The sequence below is a fragment of the Pterocles gutturalis genome, unplaced genomic scaffold (assembly GCF_000699245.1).
Source record: "Pterocles gutturalis isolate BGI_N339 unplaced genomic scaffold, ASM69924v1 scaffold37762, whole genome shotgun sequence".
NCBI classification, from domain to species: domain Eukaryota; kingdom Metazoa; phylum Chordata; class Aves; order Pterocliformes; family Pteroclidae; genus Pterocles; species Pterocles gutturalis.
Window position 1 is genome coordinate 1 of NW_010114062.1, and position 14,181 is coordinate 14,181.

The 14,181-nt window shown below is 54.9% G+C and overlaps 1 protein-coding gene across 1 annotated transcript; it reads right to left on the bottom strand.

The window, feature by feature from the left end:
• On the bottom strand, positions 1-13,255 carry SEPT5 (septin 5). The gene is made up of 11 exons (XM_010074725.1): positions 12,930-13,255; positions 7,920-8,016; positions 7,296-7,382; positions 6,614-6,737; positions 6,306-6,440; positions 5,554-5,671; positions 5,120-5,221; positions 4,129-4,225; positions 2,647-2,782; positions 631-733; positions 1-301 (listed from the first exon to the last, which is right to left on the bottom strand). The coding sequence occupies exons 1-11, from the start codon at positions 13,017-13,019 to the stop codon at positions 245-247; spliced, it is 1,146 nt and encodes a 381-aa protein (XP_010073027.1). The 5' UTR covers positions 13,020-13,255; the 3' UTR covers positions 1-244.
• Positions 13,256-14,181: the final 926 nt, after the last annotated feature.

Here is a 14,181-nt window from a genome sequence, read left to right on the forward strand (position 1 = left end):
AAAAAAGAAAAATAAAATAATTATTAAAAAAGAAATATACATCAATAAACTGTTAAGTGAACAGCCTCCTCCACAATCCAGCTGACCGCAAAGCCAGCATTGCTGCTAATAAATTAGAGGGTGCGGGTGCAGCTCTTGCCCACAAGTCTCTATACAACGGAAAACCTTTTCTAAACATCCATGGCTCTTGCCAGGCCTCAGATGGTCACTGGGGGATTCCCTCTGCCCTCCGAGTACCTGCCTCTCACTGATCCTGCATCTGCTGCTGCATCTTCTGCAGCATCTCTTGCATCCGCCGTAACTGCAGGAGACAGAGAAGAGACAGTCAAAAAGGGATCTCTTGTGGCTGGGAGCTGGTTAACTGCACCGGGGGCAGTCCCTTGCAGCTGACAAAGGGATCCCTCAGAGAGTATTAACTCCTGCCTGGGCACAGAGGCACCTGTGTCCGGGGTGGGATGGAGCCACGTTTACCCGCCAGAGGAAGCTACAGCTTCCACACCCTGTCCTCCACACCAGGAGGTGAGAGGCCAGAGTGGGAAGCCCCAGAACAGCTTCTATGGGGCAATCCTGGAGAAACTCCTCAGATTACAGCCCCCTGTTGGAAATGGGTCCCCCACAAATGGGTCTCACCTCCTCATCCTTCATTTTGATCAGCTTCTCTGTCTCAGTGTCTGGTGTTGGGAGAGGCAGGATAGGAATCGGGCTTTCTATCCTGTTGTCCTGAGTCAGCTTGCTAGAGAGATGGAGAGAGGGAAGAAACGCAGTCAGTCGCGGTTCAGGCTGGCTGGCTTTGGTGTCACAGTGTGTCACTCACGATGGCAGACCTGCCAGCAACACGGCAGCATGCCCCCAGCCAGGTGGGGGGGCTGTGGGACAACCTAGCCCAGAGGTGGGGGATGCACTTGGGATGAAGAATGAGACCAAAGTCAATAAAAGTTTTTAAAACAGAAGCTGGTGGGTAGCCAAAGGAGAAAACCCAAACCACACTTACACTGAGAACAAACACAAAAGGGGCTGATGCTTCTGACACCCTTTTGTAACTGGATTGGAAAGCTTAGCAGAGATGGTTACAGACAGTTTATCTGGTCTCCTTTGGCTCATCTGCGCATGTGCCTACACATATACACAGCACCAACACAAACCACCAGCATCCCTAAGGCATCACACACTCACCACGGTCCTTTTTTTTTTTTTTCCAGGAAGAAAAAACCAGAGGAACAGTTTAATCACTGCAAGTCTGACAACAAAACCTGCCCTCGTATTCAGGAGGTGGGACACATGAGACGCAACAGGCACGGCACCGCAGCATTGCGATGAGGGCTGGGGGTGCACACAGTGCAGGCAGGGGACAGAGAAAGGAGGTGACTTTCTTCCAAAAGTCAGAGGAGCTCTCAGTAGGTGAGGAGGGGGTGGTGGTGGTCAAGGACGCCTGGGCTGAAACTGGGAACCTGAGATGCCACTTGCAGGCATCCACCACTTGGAGTCCCCATTGGCTCATTATTGAGTCAATTCCAGCCCTAGAGCTTGGGATCTCCTCCCAGAACGGCTGCTATAGAGAAGGACCCTTATCCACTGCTAGAAATGGCCACATTCTGCTTTCACAAGACTTGTTCACTGGCAAGGAACTAGTCATGGCGTGAGAAACAGCGACAAACTTAAGCTTTTCTTAAGCTGAGCAATTGCTTTTTCATCGTGTTCTTCTTTTAACAGATACACAGCCTACCTAAATAGCAGCTGTGACACTTCTCACAGATCTCTAGCATTTAACAAGAGTTATTTTGGGACTCCATATTCTCACTGTTGAAAAAGACAAGCTCGTCTGCTATGCAAAAGTACTGATATGCACTGTGTGTGGACAGAATGTGCCCATGTTTGCACGCATGCAGGGCTGTTCCTCGGTGAAGTGCAGCCATTTCTGCTCTGCAACACGGCAGCACAGAGCGACCCAGCCAGTGAAGGCAGGACGTGAAGGGGATGGTTTACAACAGATGAGCCAAGACCTACTTAAAATTTGTCACCAATATTTCAGTCAGGGAAGGGAGAAGGAAAAAAAGAGATGGCTGTCAAATGAAAAGCCTGGGATTATTTTCTGTTCTCTGATTATTGTGACTAAAACCACAGAGAATCAAAAATGCCAGGGGAAGACAATGCAGAGCAGTCTCTGGAGATGTGTTAGGAGTCTTGCTAATTGCCTGGGCTCTGTTGTCTGAGAAACAACAGCATCCCAGAGGTCATGCTGTCATTTGGACAGAACTGCAGACTACAGAATGCCTTCCTCTTTGGCAATGCACACAGCTGTCACCCACCAGAGAGACGGTTTATCTCTTGTTCCATTTGGGTGGATATATTTCACCCAGTGCTAGGAACAGCTCTTCAAAAGAGTCTCCAGGCCTGCTTCCCAAGGTTTGCATGGAGAATCCTCAGACAGGAATACAGATTCTCAGAAGGATCCCCGCGCTGGGTTCAGGCTGTGGGACACATTCTCGTATTTGCTATTTTACTTCCCAGTGCCATTCACCAGGCTGCAACCAGCACATCCCCAGCAGACACAAAGCCTCCTGACTCAGGAGCCATTATGAGAGCAACCCCAGCTCTGCAGAGAGCGAGACACGCCTGCCACCTCCAGTTGAAGCAGTGGGGACCCACCTGGTCATTTGCTGGATGCACTGAGCTCGGTAGTTCTCATAGTGGACATCGCAAGTGACGTCCTTCAGGTCATGCATGTGTGTCCGGATCAGCATGTTCCGCAGCTTCACGAAGTCGCAGTGCGCCTGGTTTTCCACTGCGGAAGCAACAACAGGAGAGTGCTTGGATGTCACACTTCACCAGCCCTCTCCAGGGAGCCCCTTCCCACCTCCGGGCACCCAGGCTGGATAAAACTCCCCCCAGGGCCCCTTCCCCATCCTCCCCCTCCTACTCTTCCCCAGCAGTGCCTGGGGCTCTCCTCCTGGCCCTGGCACAGGCCTCCAGGATGCTCTGTGCTTCCCAACTCTACGGCCAGGCTGCTGAGGTCACTGATCCCTGGAGTGTTTCTGGGCAAGAGGATTAATTAAGCACATACAGCAGAGCCCTGGAAGAGGATGCTGCTCCCAGGTACCTGGGATGTTGTTGTTATAAGCACAATGAGTGCTGGAGGCAAACTGCTTGTCTCCTCAGAATTTAGGACTGATCAAAAGGCTGCTGTGGGCAGGATGGCTTCCCCCCAGAGACTTCAATCAGCCCCTGAGGGGCAAAGCCCTGAGCAGGCAATGGTCTGGAGAGCTGAAAGCGCTGCTGTTACCACAGGGAGCCAGGCCCCAGGCAACACCGTGGGACTCTGCAGGGAAGCGTTGGGCTCGGTAGTGTGTGCCTGCCGTGGTGATCTCCATGTACCTTTCCGCTGCGCTGGGGGAAGCCTGCTGTGTCAGGCTTACGGTCTCACAAAGTTGATCCCAGTGCCAAATGCCAGCACCCCGACAAGCACAGCCTCCAGAGCCAGTGAGAGCAGAGCCAGCAGCTGGGCAGCACAAGCAGCCAGCACCAGCCCACAAATGCACACATAGGCTTTGGGGATCTAAAGCTGCAAGATCTTAAAGCAATGCACCGGCATGGGGGAGTCAGCAACAGCAGCAAAAGCCATTCCAGGGTTATCCTGCCTACGGGCTTTATGAAATTTCCCCCTTTAGAAAGGAAGATAGAGACAAACACATTGTGCACCAGCACAGCCTCTGGCCCGGCGACTCTAGCACACACAGGAGCAGCAGCAGAGAAAGAGGGAGTGCCAGAGGGCTTACAATTCAGTTTGGCTGAGGGCAAAGGCTTCTCCCCAGAAACCAAACTGGCAATGGCCAGCCTCTCCCCTTAATAAGAAACCATGTCCCAGTGCATTAAAGCCCAGGCATTTCCATGCACAGTGGAGCCTCTCTTCGGTATCTCACGGCTTCAGAGGCAGGGTGACCGCTACACCCCCAGCAACAGACCTCCTGAGCCAGTCCCAGTGCCACTGTCTTTACTCCCCTCTGTCTCCTGCCAAAGGTGGCACCATCAGTCACTGCTGGGCAGAGGTGAGCTGCCCACTGCCATCCCTGTCCTTCCCCCATCCCTGCCCGCCTCTCACTCTCTGTGCCAGCTCCTAGGCACCACACTTACCTTCCACAATGCCCCAGGGGTAGAGCCGTCCACGGACTCGCTGGCCTTTTGCCTCCACCACAGTGTTACTGCCGATGACAGCAAAGGGAGCGCTCTCCTGGAATGAGAGGCATCACTGAGCCCAGCTCAGCCCTGGACTGCCCACGGACCCCTCCTCCAAGGGCCAAGGTCAAGCGGAGATGAACAGGAGGAGGAAGGTGCTGGTAGGAAAGGCACAGGGACATCCACATGTGCCACAGCACAGGACACCACAACACAGCTGCCGAGAAAAGCCTAAAGCACTGGGATCTACAGGCAGCCTAATTCCCAGCCTGACCTTCTCGGCTGTCCTGAGGGAAGCTGTGTCTCTGCAGCTGCCCACATCCCTTCTTTGAGGGGAAACTCTACAAGGGAGCCAGAGCAGAGGAGCCTGGACACCAAGGAAGTGGGACAATGAAGACCAAGAGCCTGTCCAGGCAGGGAGGTACAGGCTGTGCTCCTCTCTGCTCAGAAGGGAGGCAAAGCCCATTGACTCTCTGACAGGAGAAACGAGGCCATACTGCTTGCACACTTAGGGCTGGCTCAGCTTGGAAGACAATCAGGCTTGGGCTGCTGGGGCCTCCCCCCATGCAACTAATATGTCACAGTGGTGCCTCATCACTCACAAATCACTCCTCCTTGCTGATAGCATCACTCAGAAATAGGTGCTTACAAATGCTGTACAATCCAGCCTCCACCTTAAACATACGGGCTGGGGTAGAGCGAGGAAAGACTGACACTGCCTGGTGGGAGAGCAGAAGTGCCATGTCTTCATGCCACACTTGACTTCATGGCACCAGCAAGGACATCAGCACCTTCTCCAGGACATCTACCATGTGAGCCAACGTAAGCTGTCCCCTGGGTATCAGTAGTAAAGGCCTTTGGCACACACAGGGCAGCTCTGGCTCTTTCTGGAGCAACCAACATACCCATGAGCCAGACTTCCCAGTCGTCTGCTGAGCGGGTTCCTTACCTTCAGCTCTCTGTCTTGCTGCTTGAACTCCTCATCTTCATCAGAGTCACACTCAGGAAACTGGTACACTTTAATGCCAAATTTGTCAATCTCTTCCCGGATCTGTGTCCATGAAAGACAAAAACAAGAGGATGAAACACTGAGCAACAGGGAAACGCTGGGTTTATTCCCTGTTTGTGCTACCATGTGTTCGCTACAGCCTATACATGGTGAAAGGATTTGATGCTCCCTCTAGAGCCGGCCTCTCTGCAGACACCACCTCCCTTCTCATAGCAGAGCACTGCTGCTATTAGATTTGCAGGTCCTGTGTGTATATACACACACAAACACACGCTATATTATATATCTGTCTCTCAGGTATACTGCTCCCCTCCCTCCTCAGCATATCCTTGCCACCACATCAGGGATATCCCTGCAGAGAAAGAGCATCTCACCCTCTCTTTTAGCTTCCGGATCTCAGAGGGGATCAGGCAGTCAGCTTTGGCAATCAGGGGCACAATGTTGACCTTCTCATGCAGAGCCTTCATGAATTCGACATCCACAGGCCTCAGCCTGCAGCAGGGACAAGGAGGGCCACAGTTAGCAAGGACAGACTGGGCAGCTCCCCCTCCAGCCTCTCCCACTCACCCCGCACGAAGGGAAAGGGACTGCACTGTCACAAGAGCCGGGGCAGCGCTGGGACAGCCCTCAGCTTGGACTGTATCTTCAGGAAACCTGTCTCAGGTTTTATCTGCTGAATGTCTCACCCAGGCATGGGCTGGGTATTCACCCCTTGCAGCCCACAGACTGCCCAGGCCATGGCCCGGGACCCCCTCCAGCCGCACCAGGCCAGCTGGCACACGCCAGCAAGGGGCAGAGACTGAAGGCAGCTAAAACTCCCTTTCCTACCCATCAGTCAGGCTGAGCTAGTGAGGAAGATACAAGTTGGTGTGGCATTATTTCTCCTGATTTACAGAACAGGCTGTAAGGCCCGAGGGAGCTCCACTCTGTCTGAGCACGGGCAGTCTGTCCTGCCAGCCGTGGGGAGGGAGCTGGTGTGATGCTCAGCCGAGGGAGAGCATCCAGACGGCTCTTCTCCTGAGCCAACAGCCTTGCCAATGCACAAGCTACTATATGGCAATCCTGGGGCAGAGGGATCTTCCCTCCGCACTGAGTCACGCCCCAGCCCGGGGGCAGGGGCTCTCACCCGTGCCCGAAGGGCGAGATGAAGTAGAGGCAGCAATGCACGCGGTTGTCCTGGATGTTCTTCCGGTTCAGGCCACTCTCATCACGGAAATACTGTTCAAACTGCTGGTCGATGTAGTCAGTGATGGGCTTCCAGCTGGGAAGGGCAATTCAATCAAAACAAAACAATGTGCTTAACAGGACAGTGTCTCCGAGGGACTATGGGGCAGCATCATCCCCTTCCCACTGCCAGCCCCCCCTCCTGTGGAGCACCCACAGAACACCCACAGTGGCCAAGGACTAGGAGGAAGGCAGCAGTGGCCTGCTCACCACTCAGTGTTGTTAACAGCATCTCCAAAGCCTGGTGTGTCCACTATGGTCAGCTTCAGCTTGACACCCTTCTCCTCAATGTCCACCGTGTGCTTGACGATCTCCACTGTCTGGTTGATCCTCTCTTTGAACAGGAACAGGTGAGTTAAAGCCAGGCAGGAACGCTGGGGATCCCCGCTCACACCCAGGAGAAGCCAGCTCCCTCCTCATTACTGAGCACAGGGAGGAACATGGATTTCAAAAAAACTTGATCACCCTCTAAGAAACCTCAGGGGAGTGGTAGCATGGGAGGCCACAGCATGCAGACAGACTTTGAGAAGATACACAAATCTCTGCTGCGCTTGTAGCCCAGCTGTTCTGAACATTTTGTCCACTCAGTTAGTAAGGGGAATCCCTACCACACCCCAGCAATCAAGAACAAAAGACAAATCTCAACCCAAATGGCTAGTGCTGCTCTGCAGCCTCACCTTCCCTTCCTAGGACAGAAGAGCCCCACAGCCAAACACCTCTTGCTCAAATCCTGGTGCCTCTGCAGCCAGCAAAGGATAGCAGAGCAACAAACAGGGCTGGGATCCAGCCCAGCCTGGAGCTGCTGCTGACACAAGGAACCCGAGTACTGGTCCTTAGGACAGTCTAAACCTGTGGGTGCAAGAACCAGTTACCCTCTTTGTCCCCAACTTACCCTCTGCATTGAGGAGCTTTCTGTCTTTGTAGAGGTCTGTCAGGAACAGGCTATTCACCAGCGTGGATTTGCCCAGCCCCGACTCTCCTAATTGACATATCGCAAAGGAGAGGAGGGAAAAGCAAAGCAACATGACCCACTAATTGACTTACAAATGAAACTCTGAGCAAGGTTTCGAATCCTGAACCAGAGGAAGTGACAGAGATGAGCTGTCAGAAGTTGTTTATGAGCATAACATTTTTCCAGCCGTGGGAGGACTTTTGCAGCAAGACATCTCAATCCTTGTACAAATGTGATCTCTGAGCTCCTCCATCCTCCCTCCCCTCCCTTTCCCTCAGTCCCTAGCTGGCCCTGTCTTCACCCCCCAGACCAGACTCTGCTGCAGGAGAAGCTACACTGGGTGCTGACTCGAGAGGACTACAAGTGACCAGGGACGGTCCGTTCCTCCTGGGGAACTGTCTGACTGCAGCACAGCTGGGAGCAAGGCAGGGTCTGAGACAAGGACCAGAACAGAGCAAAGGAAGGACCCAGGCGCTGAGGGAGCACCCAAGGGAAGCGGGGAGAGCAGGTCCCTCCGCACACCCACTGCGTGGCCCAGCCACCTCCATCCACGAGCAGTCTCACCTGCGACCATCAGGGTGAAGTCAAAACCCTTCTTCACGGATTTCCGGTGCACCTGGTTCGGCAGGGTGGCAAAGCCCACGTACTGCTTCTCATGGTCCTGCGGGGCAGAGGCAGGCGGGAGCCGGTCAGGGTATGCCGCCCCCCTGCTCGTGCTCACACAGCGACGGGGAGCTGCACTCAAAGAGCCCCCAAAGCAGAGCCAAGGGGTGGAGAAGTCGGTCCCTGCCCTGGCAGCAGTGTGGGGCAGGGTTCGCACCTCCCCTAGGCCCAGGGGCTCCTGCCTGTCCCGCGGGAGGGCACCGACAGCCACCACCGCTCCGCCACAGCCCTGCTTGGCTGCTGTCACCAGCCTTCCACTATGGAGACCACAAGGGACAAGGCACATCCTGCCATTCCCACCAGAGAGCACACAACTGTCCTGACGCTTTGCTCCTCCTGCACAGTCCCAGGCAGGGTCACCAAATGTCCCCTCTCCCCAGGTCCTTCAGAGCCATTTCTGCATCTCTCCCTCCCCAGGCGCGTGCGGTACGTGACGGATAGCTCGCTGTAACTAGCGTCCCAGGGCTTGTGGTGTCCTGAGCCATGTCTAGAGGAAGGCACAGCAGCTTGGCTTCTCTTTGACACGAGAGGGGGTTATTTCTTGCTGTGTCACAGCCACTCCTGGCTAAGAGGAAATCCTGAACAATGTCTAGTGTTATCTCTGAAGAGACAGAAGTTCAAGGAGCATGGAAGTGGGAAGATGCGAAAGTACTGGCAACACAGGCGAGATGCTTTTGGTGAGGTTACTATATAGGGTATTATGGGAGTGTTACCTACTGCCTACCCCTCAGATGCAGCCCCCCATCACCGAGCACTCTCTTAATGTACAACAGCCACAGCCACCGCACAAGCGAGGCACACGCTCTGTACAAGTGCACTAAGTGCACACAAGGAGTGACATGTCCAGCAGTGCATTTCACAAGCACATGACATACACCCCGCAGCCTGTGCTGCGTTCCGGGACACGCACCCTGCTCGTGCAGGATGTATCTCGAAAGGCGAACACAGCTCGTCTGCAGGATCACAGACCTGCTCCCAGGCTGGGCTCAGCACCTGGTCCTGTCACAGCTGGGTAACTGTGCGCCACGCAGCCCAGCCTCTCCGTCCAGCCAGCCTCCACCTGAGCACCCCTGGGCCTTCGCAGCCCCCCCGGCAGTGTGTTACCCTGCCCAGGCCCCACCACAGAGGGAAAGTGGGGACAGACCCTGGCAACACCTCGCTTCTCACATACTTTCCAAGCTAGACCCAAGGGGAAGCAGTCATTCACAAGTGTCTGAGCTAGAAACATCACAGACTTTGCACTTCAACATCACTTAAAACAAACGTACCCCTGGGATCCACACCACAGAGCCCGGAGTTCCTCAAAACCAGCCCCAGCTCCCACCTGGCCACAGATGCCTCCAAACACAGGGCTGGGCTCACCCCCCAGCTCTCTGGCGCTGGTTCTCCAGGCACGGCAGGGAAGATCTCTGTTCCCAAGTTTAACTGTCTCCGTTCCTGGGGCACACACTCACCGAAGCTCAAATTACAATCGTGTGTTGAGCTTAGGGCAATGCTGACTCTCACCTATTTCCATACCACAAGTGGGCAATGCAGCCCGCAACCAGCCCTCGACAGCCTCTGGCTGCATGTCCACGCGTGTGAGCATCCTCGGGCATCCTCAGCCAGGAAAACCGCGAAGTCCCAGTGTGGACAGACAGCAGGGAGGATGCAGAGTCTCCTCCCAATTTACGGCTGCTCTGGAGCTGCCCACTCAGATGGGATAGACACGGCTGATGGCCACCGTGGCCCAAGGACTCTTCTTTAGCACAGTTGGTTTGGATCTGAGACTTGGTCATTTCAGCCCTGACAGACAGGGCTCATCCCCTTGCCAACGTAGCTGAAGTAATGCTGCTATACCACCTCACAGTCCAGAAAGGCAGGGAGGGACAGAACAAATGAAATTAGAAGTGGGGAGAATTAGAGTGTGTCTGAAGTGCCCCCCTTGCAGCTCTAATGGCTGAGCTAAAAGGCACTGGCACCCCAAAGCAGCGGTGCAGCAAGCAGCGGTGAGAGCCCAGGGTGAAAATGATGGCAGCTCTGATGAGCTGCACACAGCAAAGCAACACCTGCCTGGGGGACACTGAGAACTGCCAGCCAAAAGGCTTGGTAACGGGTAAATACAATGTGTGCAAAGCAGGGTGAGAAATGGGACAATGGCAAGATCAAGAAAACAAGACAAAAAGGGCTGGGTCCAGCCTGTGTCCCTCGGTGCTAGGGCTGCCTCCTGCTGCTTTGCTTCCCAGTGAAACACATCCATGAGCACAACCAAAGTGCACACGTAACAGCCCGCACCTCCCAGTGTGAGGACTAGTGCTGCTCAGCGAGCGGCACAAACATACAACATCCTTCCCCTTCTCATCCATCCAAGCTTTGGGTCTGGAGCACGAAGAGACCTGCCCTGATCTTCACCAGACTTTGGAAAGACAACGATCACCTGCTCTGTCCAGTGACTAGACACATGAACTAGTACTGACAAAGTGGTAATGAAACCATAGATAAGGCTTAGGGTGTGTTTCTCTTATTTTCTTTGTTTTTTAACCTAGATGACTAAGGGCTGACAATGGAGTCACTGGGGACCTGAGCTCTGGTGCAACTCCGCTTACTTCAGCACAGTGTAACTGGCTGAACCTGATCTCCTGTCTCAGTTCAGCCCAACCAAGAAAGCGTGGATTTACTGCATGCTGGTGACCTCCCCATAGCTTGGTGGAATCACAACATTTGAAGCCATGAAACCCTGGCGGGTGCAGCACACTGCCCTTTACCCATGACTCACGCGGCCACTTCCCTCGCAGGAAGGAAGGTCAGTGCTGAGCACAAGGCCAAGAGAACAGCTAGAGTCGCAAGGGGAAAAGCTCTGTCCCCAGCTCTGCCTCCCTCTGATGAGCCACAGGTGCCCTGCAGAGCTCTGCTGGGAGACGGTGGCCAGTGCCTCTGCGAAGGGGAAGGCAAGAGATGGAGGGGAAACTGTGGGGAAGGATCCCCTTCTTCTAACAGCCTTCTCTCAGGAACAGCAGCGTGGTCCCTGCACCACAGCCAGCCTGGACCCACGGTTCCTCATCTTGGCTTTGAGACACCCAACACATGTTCCCATCCCAGCCATGCTCAGGCACTGTCACAGGCATGTGCCACTGCCGCGGCTAGCGTGCCAACATCAACATCTCATTTAAGGACCCCAAGTAGCCTCCTGAGCCTGGTGTCTGCCTCACTCATAGCTCTACACTGCCCATCATCTTCGTTAGGACCCAACACAGACGCTATCTGCAGAGCAACTGCATGCAGGATGGAGAACACTGAAGGGAGTATAAAGGGCTGGGAGAGCTGCTGAAAGAGGCAGGTGGCTTTCTGGGTTCTGAAAAGCTAAAATCCAGTAATTAGATGAGAGAACTGGACAGAGGGAATTCCTGGAGGCATCACAGCCCCCTCTGCACGCTCCTGACCCTTACAAGCCAGCTCCCATCAAGCTGACACGAGCTGGGACAGCCGGTGGCTGCCCTGTGCTTCCCTCGCCAGCCCCAGCTGCCAGGAGAGGCTCTGGCCAGCCAAGCCAGCAGCGCTCTAGCACGGGGAGTCCCTCTCCCCACCACCTCCTCCACGTGCTGCCTTTGTTCCCACCGGCGTCCCACTCCCACGCGTCCGGGAACGTGCCATACACACTGCAGCGGAGGCCACCAAGAGATGTGGCCAACTTTGGGGCCCTGTTACAACCCAAAGCACCTCAGGCCGAGCACAACACGTCTGTACTCCCTGGGCACATGCTCTCTGGATCACTGGACAGCACAGCAACATGCAACAACGTCACATCCTCCACCAGCCAACCGAGGTGGCCAAGGCTCCCTGGCAGCAGTGCTCTCCCTGGGAGTTCAAGCCAAGGAACAAAGCACCGGTGGGTTCAAGTCCTGTTCCTGTCAGTGGTCGAAACATTCAGGATCTGTTGCATAAGAGAAGCCATCCCCAGTACCGAGCTGTCTGTGGGGCTGTCTGTACCCCCAAGACAGGGCACACAGCATGGCCTCCATCACTCCTGCCGTTCCCGATACCCTCCTCACCTCTCTGGTGGATTTGCTGCTCAAACCCATCCAGATCTCGTGTGACTTCACCACTCAGCCTGGGGATAAGTGGGGCCTTGCTGGGTGTATTCAAAAGGGCTAAAATTAAACACCATGGGGCCACAGCAAAGTTGAAGAATAGCTCCTACCCCACATCTGGAGCAAACCCCAGAAATGACGGAGCTTGTGCTGGGATCCTGGTGCCTCTGGCTCCGCTTCCTGGGGGGCGGCTCTCGGGGTTACAGCCTCCAGCACCAGCCACCCCGCAGCCCCCATCCCCCGCAGCCCTTCCTCCAGCCATTCCCCCCAGCCAGGCTGTCACATCTGTGTCCCACAAACCAGCACAGCCCAGCCCCAGAGGAGCAGCAGACCCTTTGCTTCCTTTCATTGCCAGAAAGCTGCATAAATTCATGACGCCAACAGCCCCCGGGTCATCTCCCGCGTACATCTGCTGCCTCGGGCCTGGGGCTGAGAATGGACTATCAGCAAAACCACTCGCCCACCAGCATTTGCTGCAGCAGAGGGAAAACTGGCTGGCGAAACACAGCGTTAACATGGTAACACAAACTAGGCTGCGTTTGGGCACACAGCTCATGCCCTGAGCCCCCCCAAACACAGACACGCGCCGTTCAGCCAGGGAATCACTGCATGAAATAACCACACAGAAATGTCGCGCATCTCCCAGCTGCCCATCACGCCCCTCCGCCTGCGGGGGCTGCTCCCCTCCCGTCTGTCCCCGCTACCTCGCCCTTACCAGCGTCTTTCCGCTCCTCTGCTCCTCAGAGGTCTCCTCTCGTGCTGCACACGTCTGCTCGGGCACCATCCTTCCCCCCCGTCCCCGCTGCTCCCCGGTTTGCACAGCGCTATAAATACATCCCCGTACCTTCAGCTTGGCCGGGTGGCTTCGCTGTGCCTGCGTCCGCGGAGAAAGCAGCCGCTCCACTAACCGCTCCTGAATAATGATCGAATCCATAACCGCGTCCAGCAGGACGGACAGCCGCTGCAGGCCAAGAAAAAAAAAAAAACCCAACCCATGTGTTCCCTCCCAGCCTTGGCTAAATCCATGCAGCAGCCCCCCGCCCACGCACGCACACACACGCAGGGCTGGCTCAGCTCGCCTGGGCGCAGCGGCCCGCGAGCCGCGGAGAAGAGACAAGGAGAAGAGAGGCGAAGGAAGGCGAGAGGGGCTCCCACAGCAGCTGCTGGGGATTTCCTGCCTCCCTCTGCCTGTGCTGCGGGAGGAGCCTGCCAGCAAGGACAGGACAAAAGCCACCGCGGCCGCAGGCCAGAGGCAACGTTTGTCGCTCTGCCAGTGTCCCAGGGAGAGGTTGTGCACGTACCGGATGCTGTCCCGGCCGTGCATCTGGCTCCTTTTGTCAGATGGGCTTATTCAGCTGCAGGATTTCTTAGATAGCCTGACTGATGCAGCTGAGACAAAGGTTTGCTGCAAGAAAACCCTCTCTTGGTGAAAATGTGCTGCTTCTGGTTGTGAGTGCAAAGATCTCAAGGGTCCAGAAAGCTCCCGAAAAACTGGGTCCAAACTTAACTCTCAGATCTTAGTCCTGGTTGACGTGGATCTGCCTCCACACAGTGCAGGTCCATTTGTTCTCTAGTCCAGGCTATGTTGCAGCCACATCTCTGTATCCCTTTGGAATAGCATCTGATGTCTTCTGGACCTTACAGCAACTTAAGCTTTGAAGACATTTCAAAATAAAGAAGTATCTGTGTACTTATTAAGCACAGGCACCCAGCCCAGCAACAGCCTAGCATGCACAGGAAAGCCATTCCAACCTCAGGTTTGGGTTCTGAACCTCTGAATAAGCCCTGCTTCCCAGCTTTGCTATGCAGCCATAGAAACTGAACAGGAATTTATCTGAAACAGATGAAAGCTGATAATTTCACATAACCACATAATTCAGAAACTACAGGGTTAACATCAGAGCCCCTATAATAAAGTCACACAGATGGCAACACTGGTGCTGCTGGAAGAACCTGCCACTTGCCACACGGGTTCCTAAGCAGCTTTCTGCTCACAAACAGGGAAGGACGCGGACTGCTGCCACCCTCCTGCCTCGCCTCCAGCCACAGCTCCCCCCGCCTCTCCACAGGTCCCCGCAGCAGCTCCCGAGAGCACT

Excerpts from the sequence above, each read along its gene's own strand:
- SEPT5 (XM_010074725.1), bottom strand. The coding sequence starts at position 13,019 with ATGGATTCGATCATTATTCAGGAGCGGTTAGTGGAGCGGCTGCTTTCT. Across the intron at positions 8,017-12,929 it reads GCCACCCGGCCAAGCTGAAG|GACCATGAGAAGCAGTACGT; the intron begins GTACGGGGATGT and ends TCTGCCCCGCAG. Across the intron at positions 4,226-5,119 it reads AGCAAGACAGAGAGCTGAAG|GAGAGCGCTCCCTTTGCTGT; the intron begins GTAAGGAACCCG and ends CTCTCATTCCAG.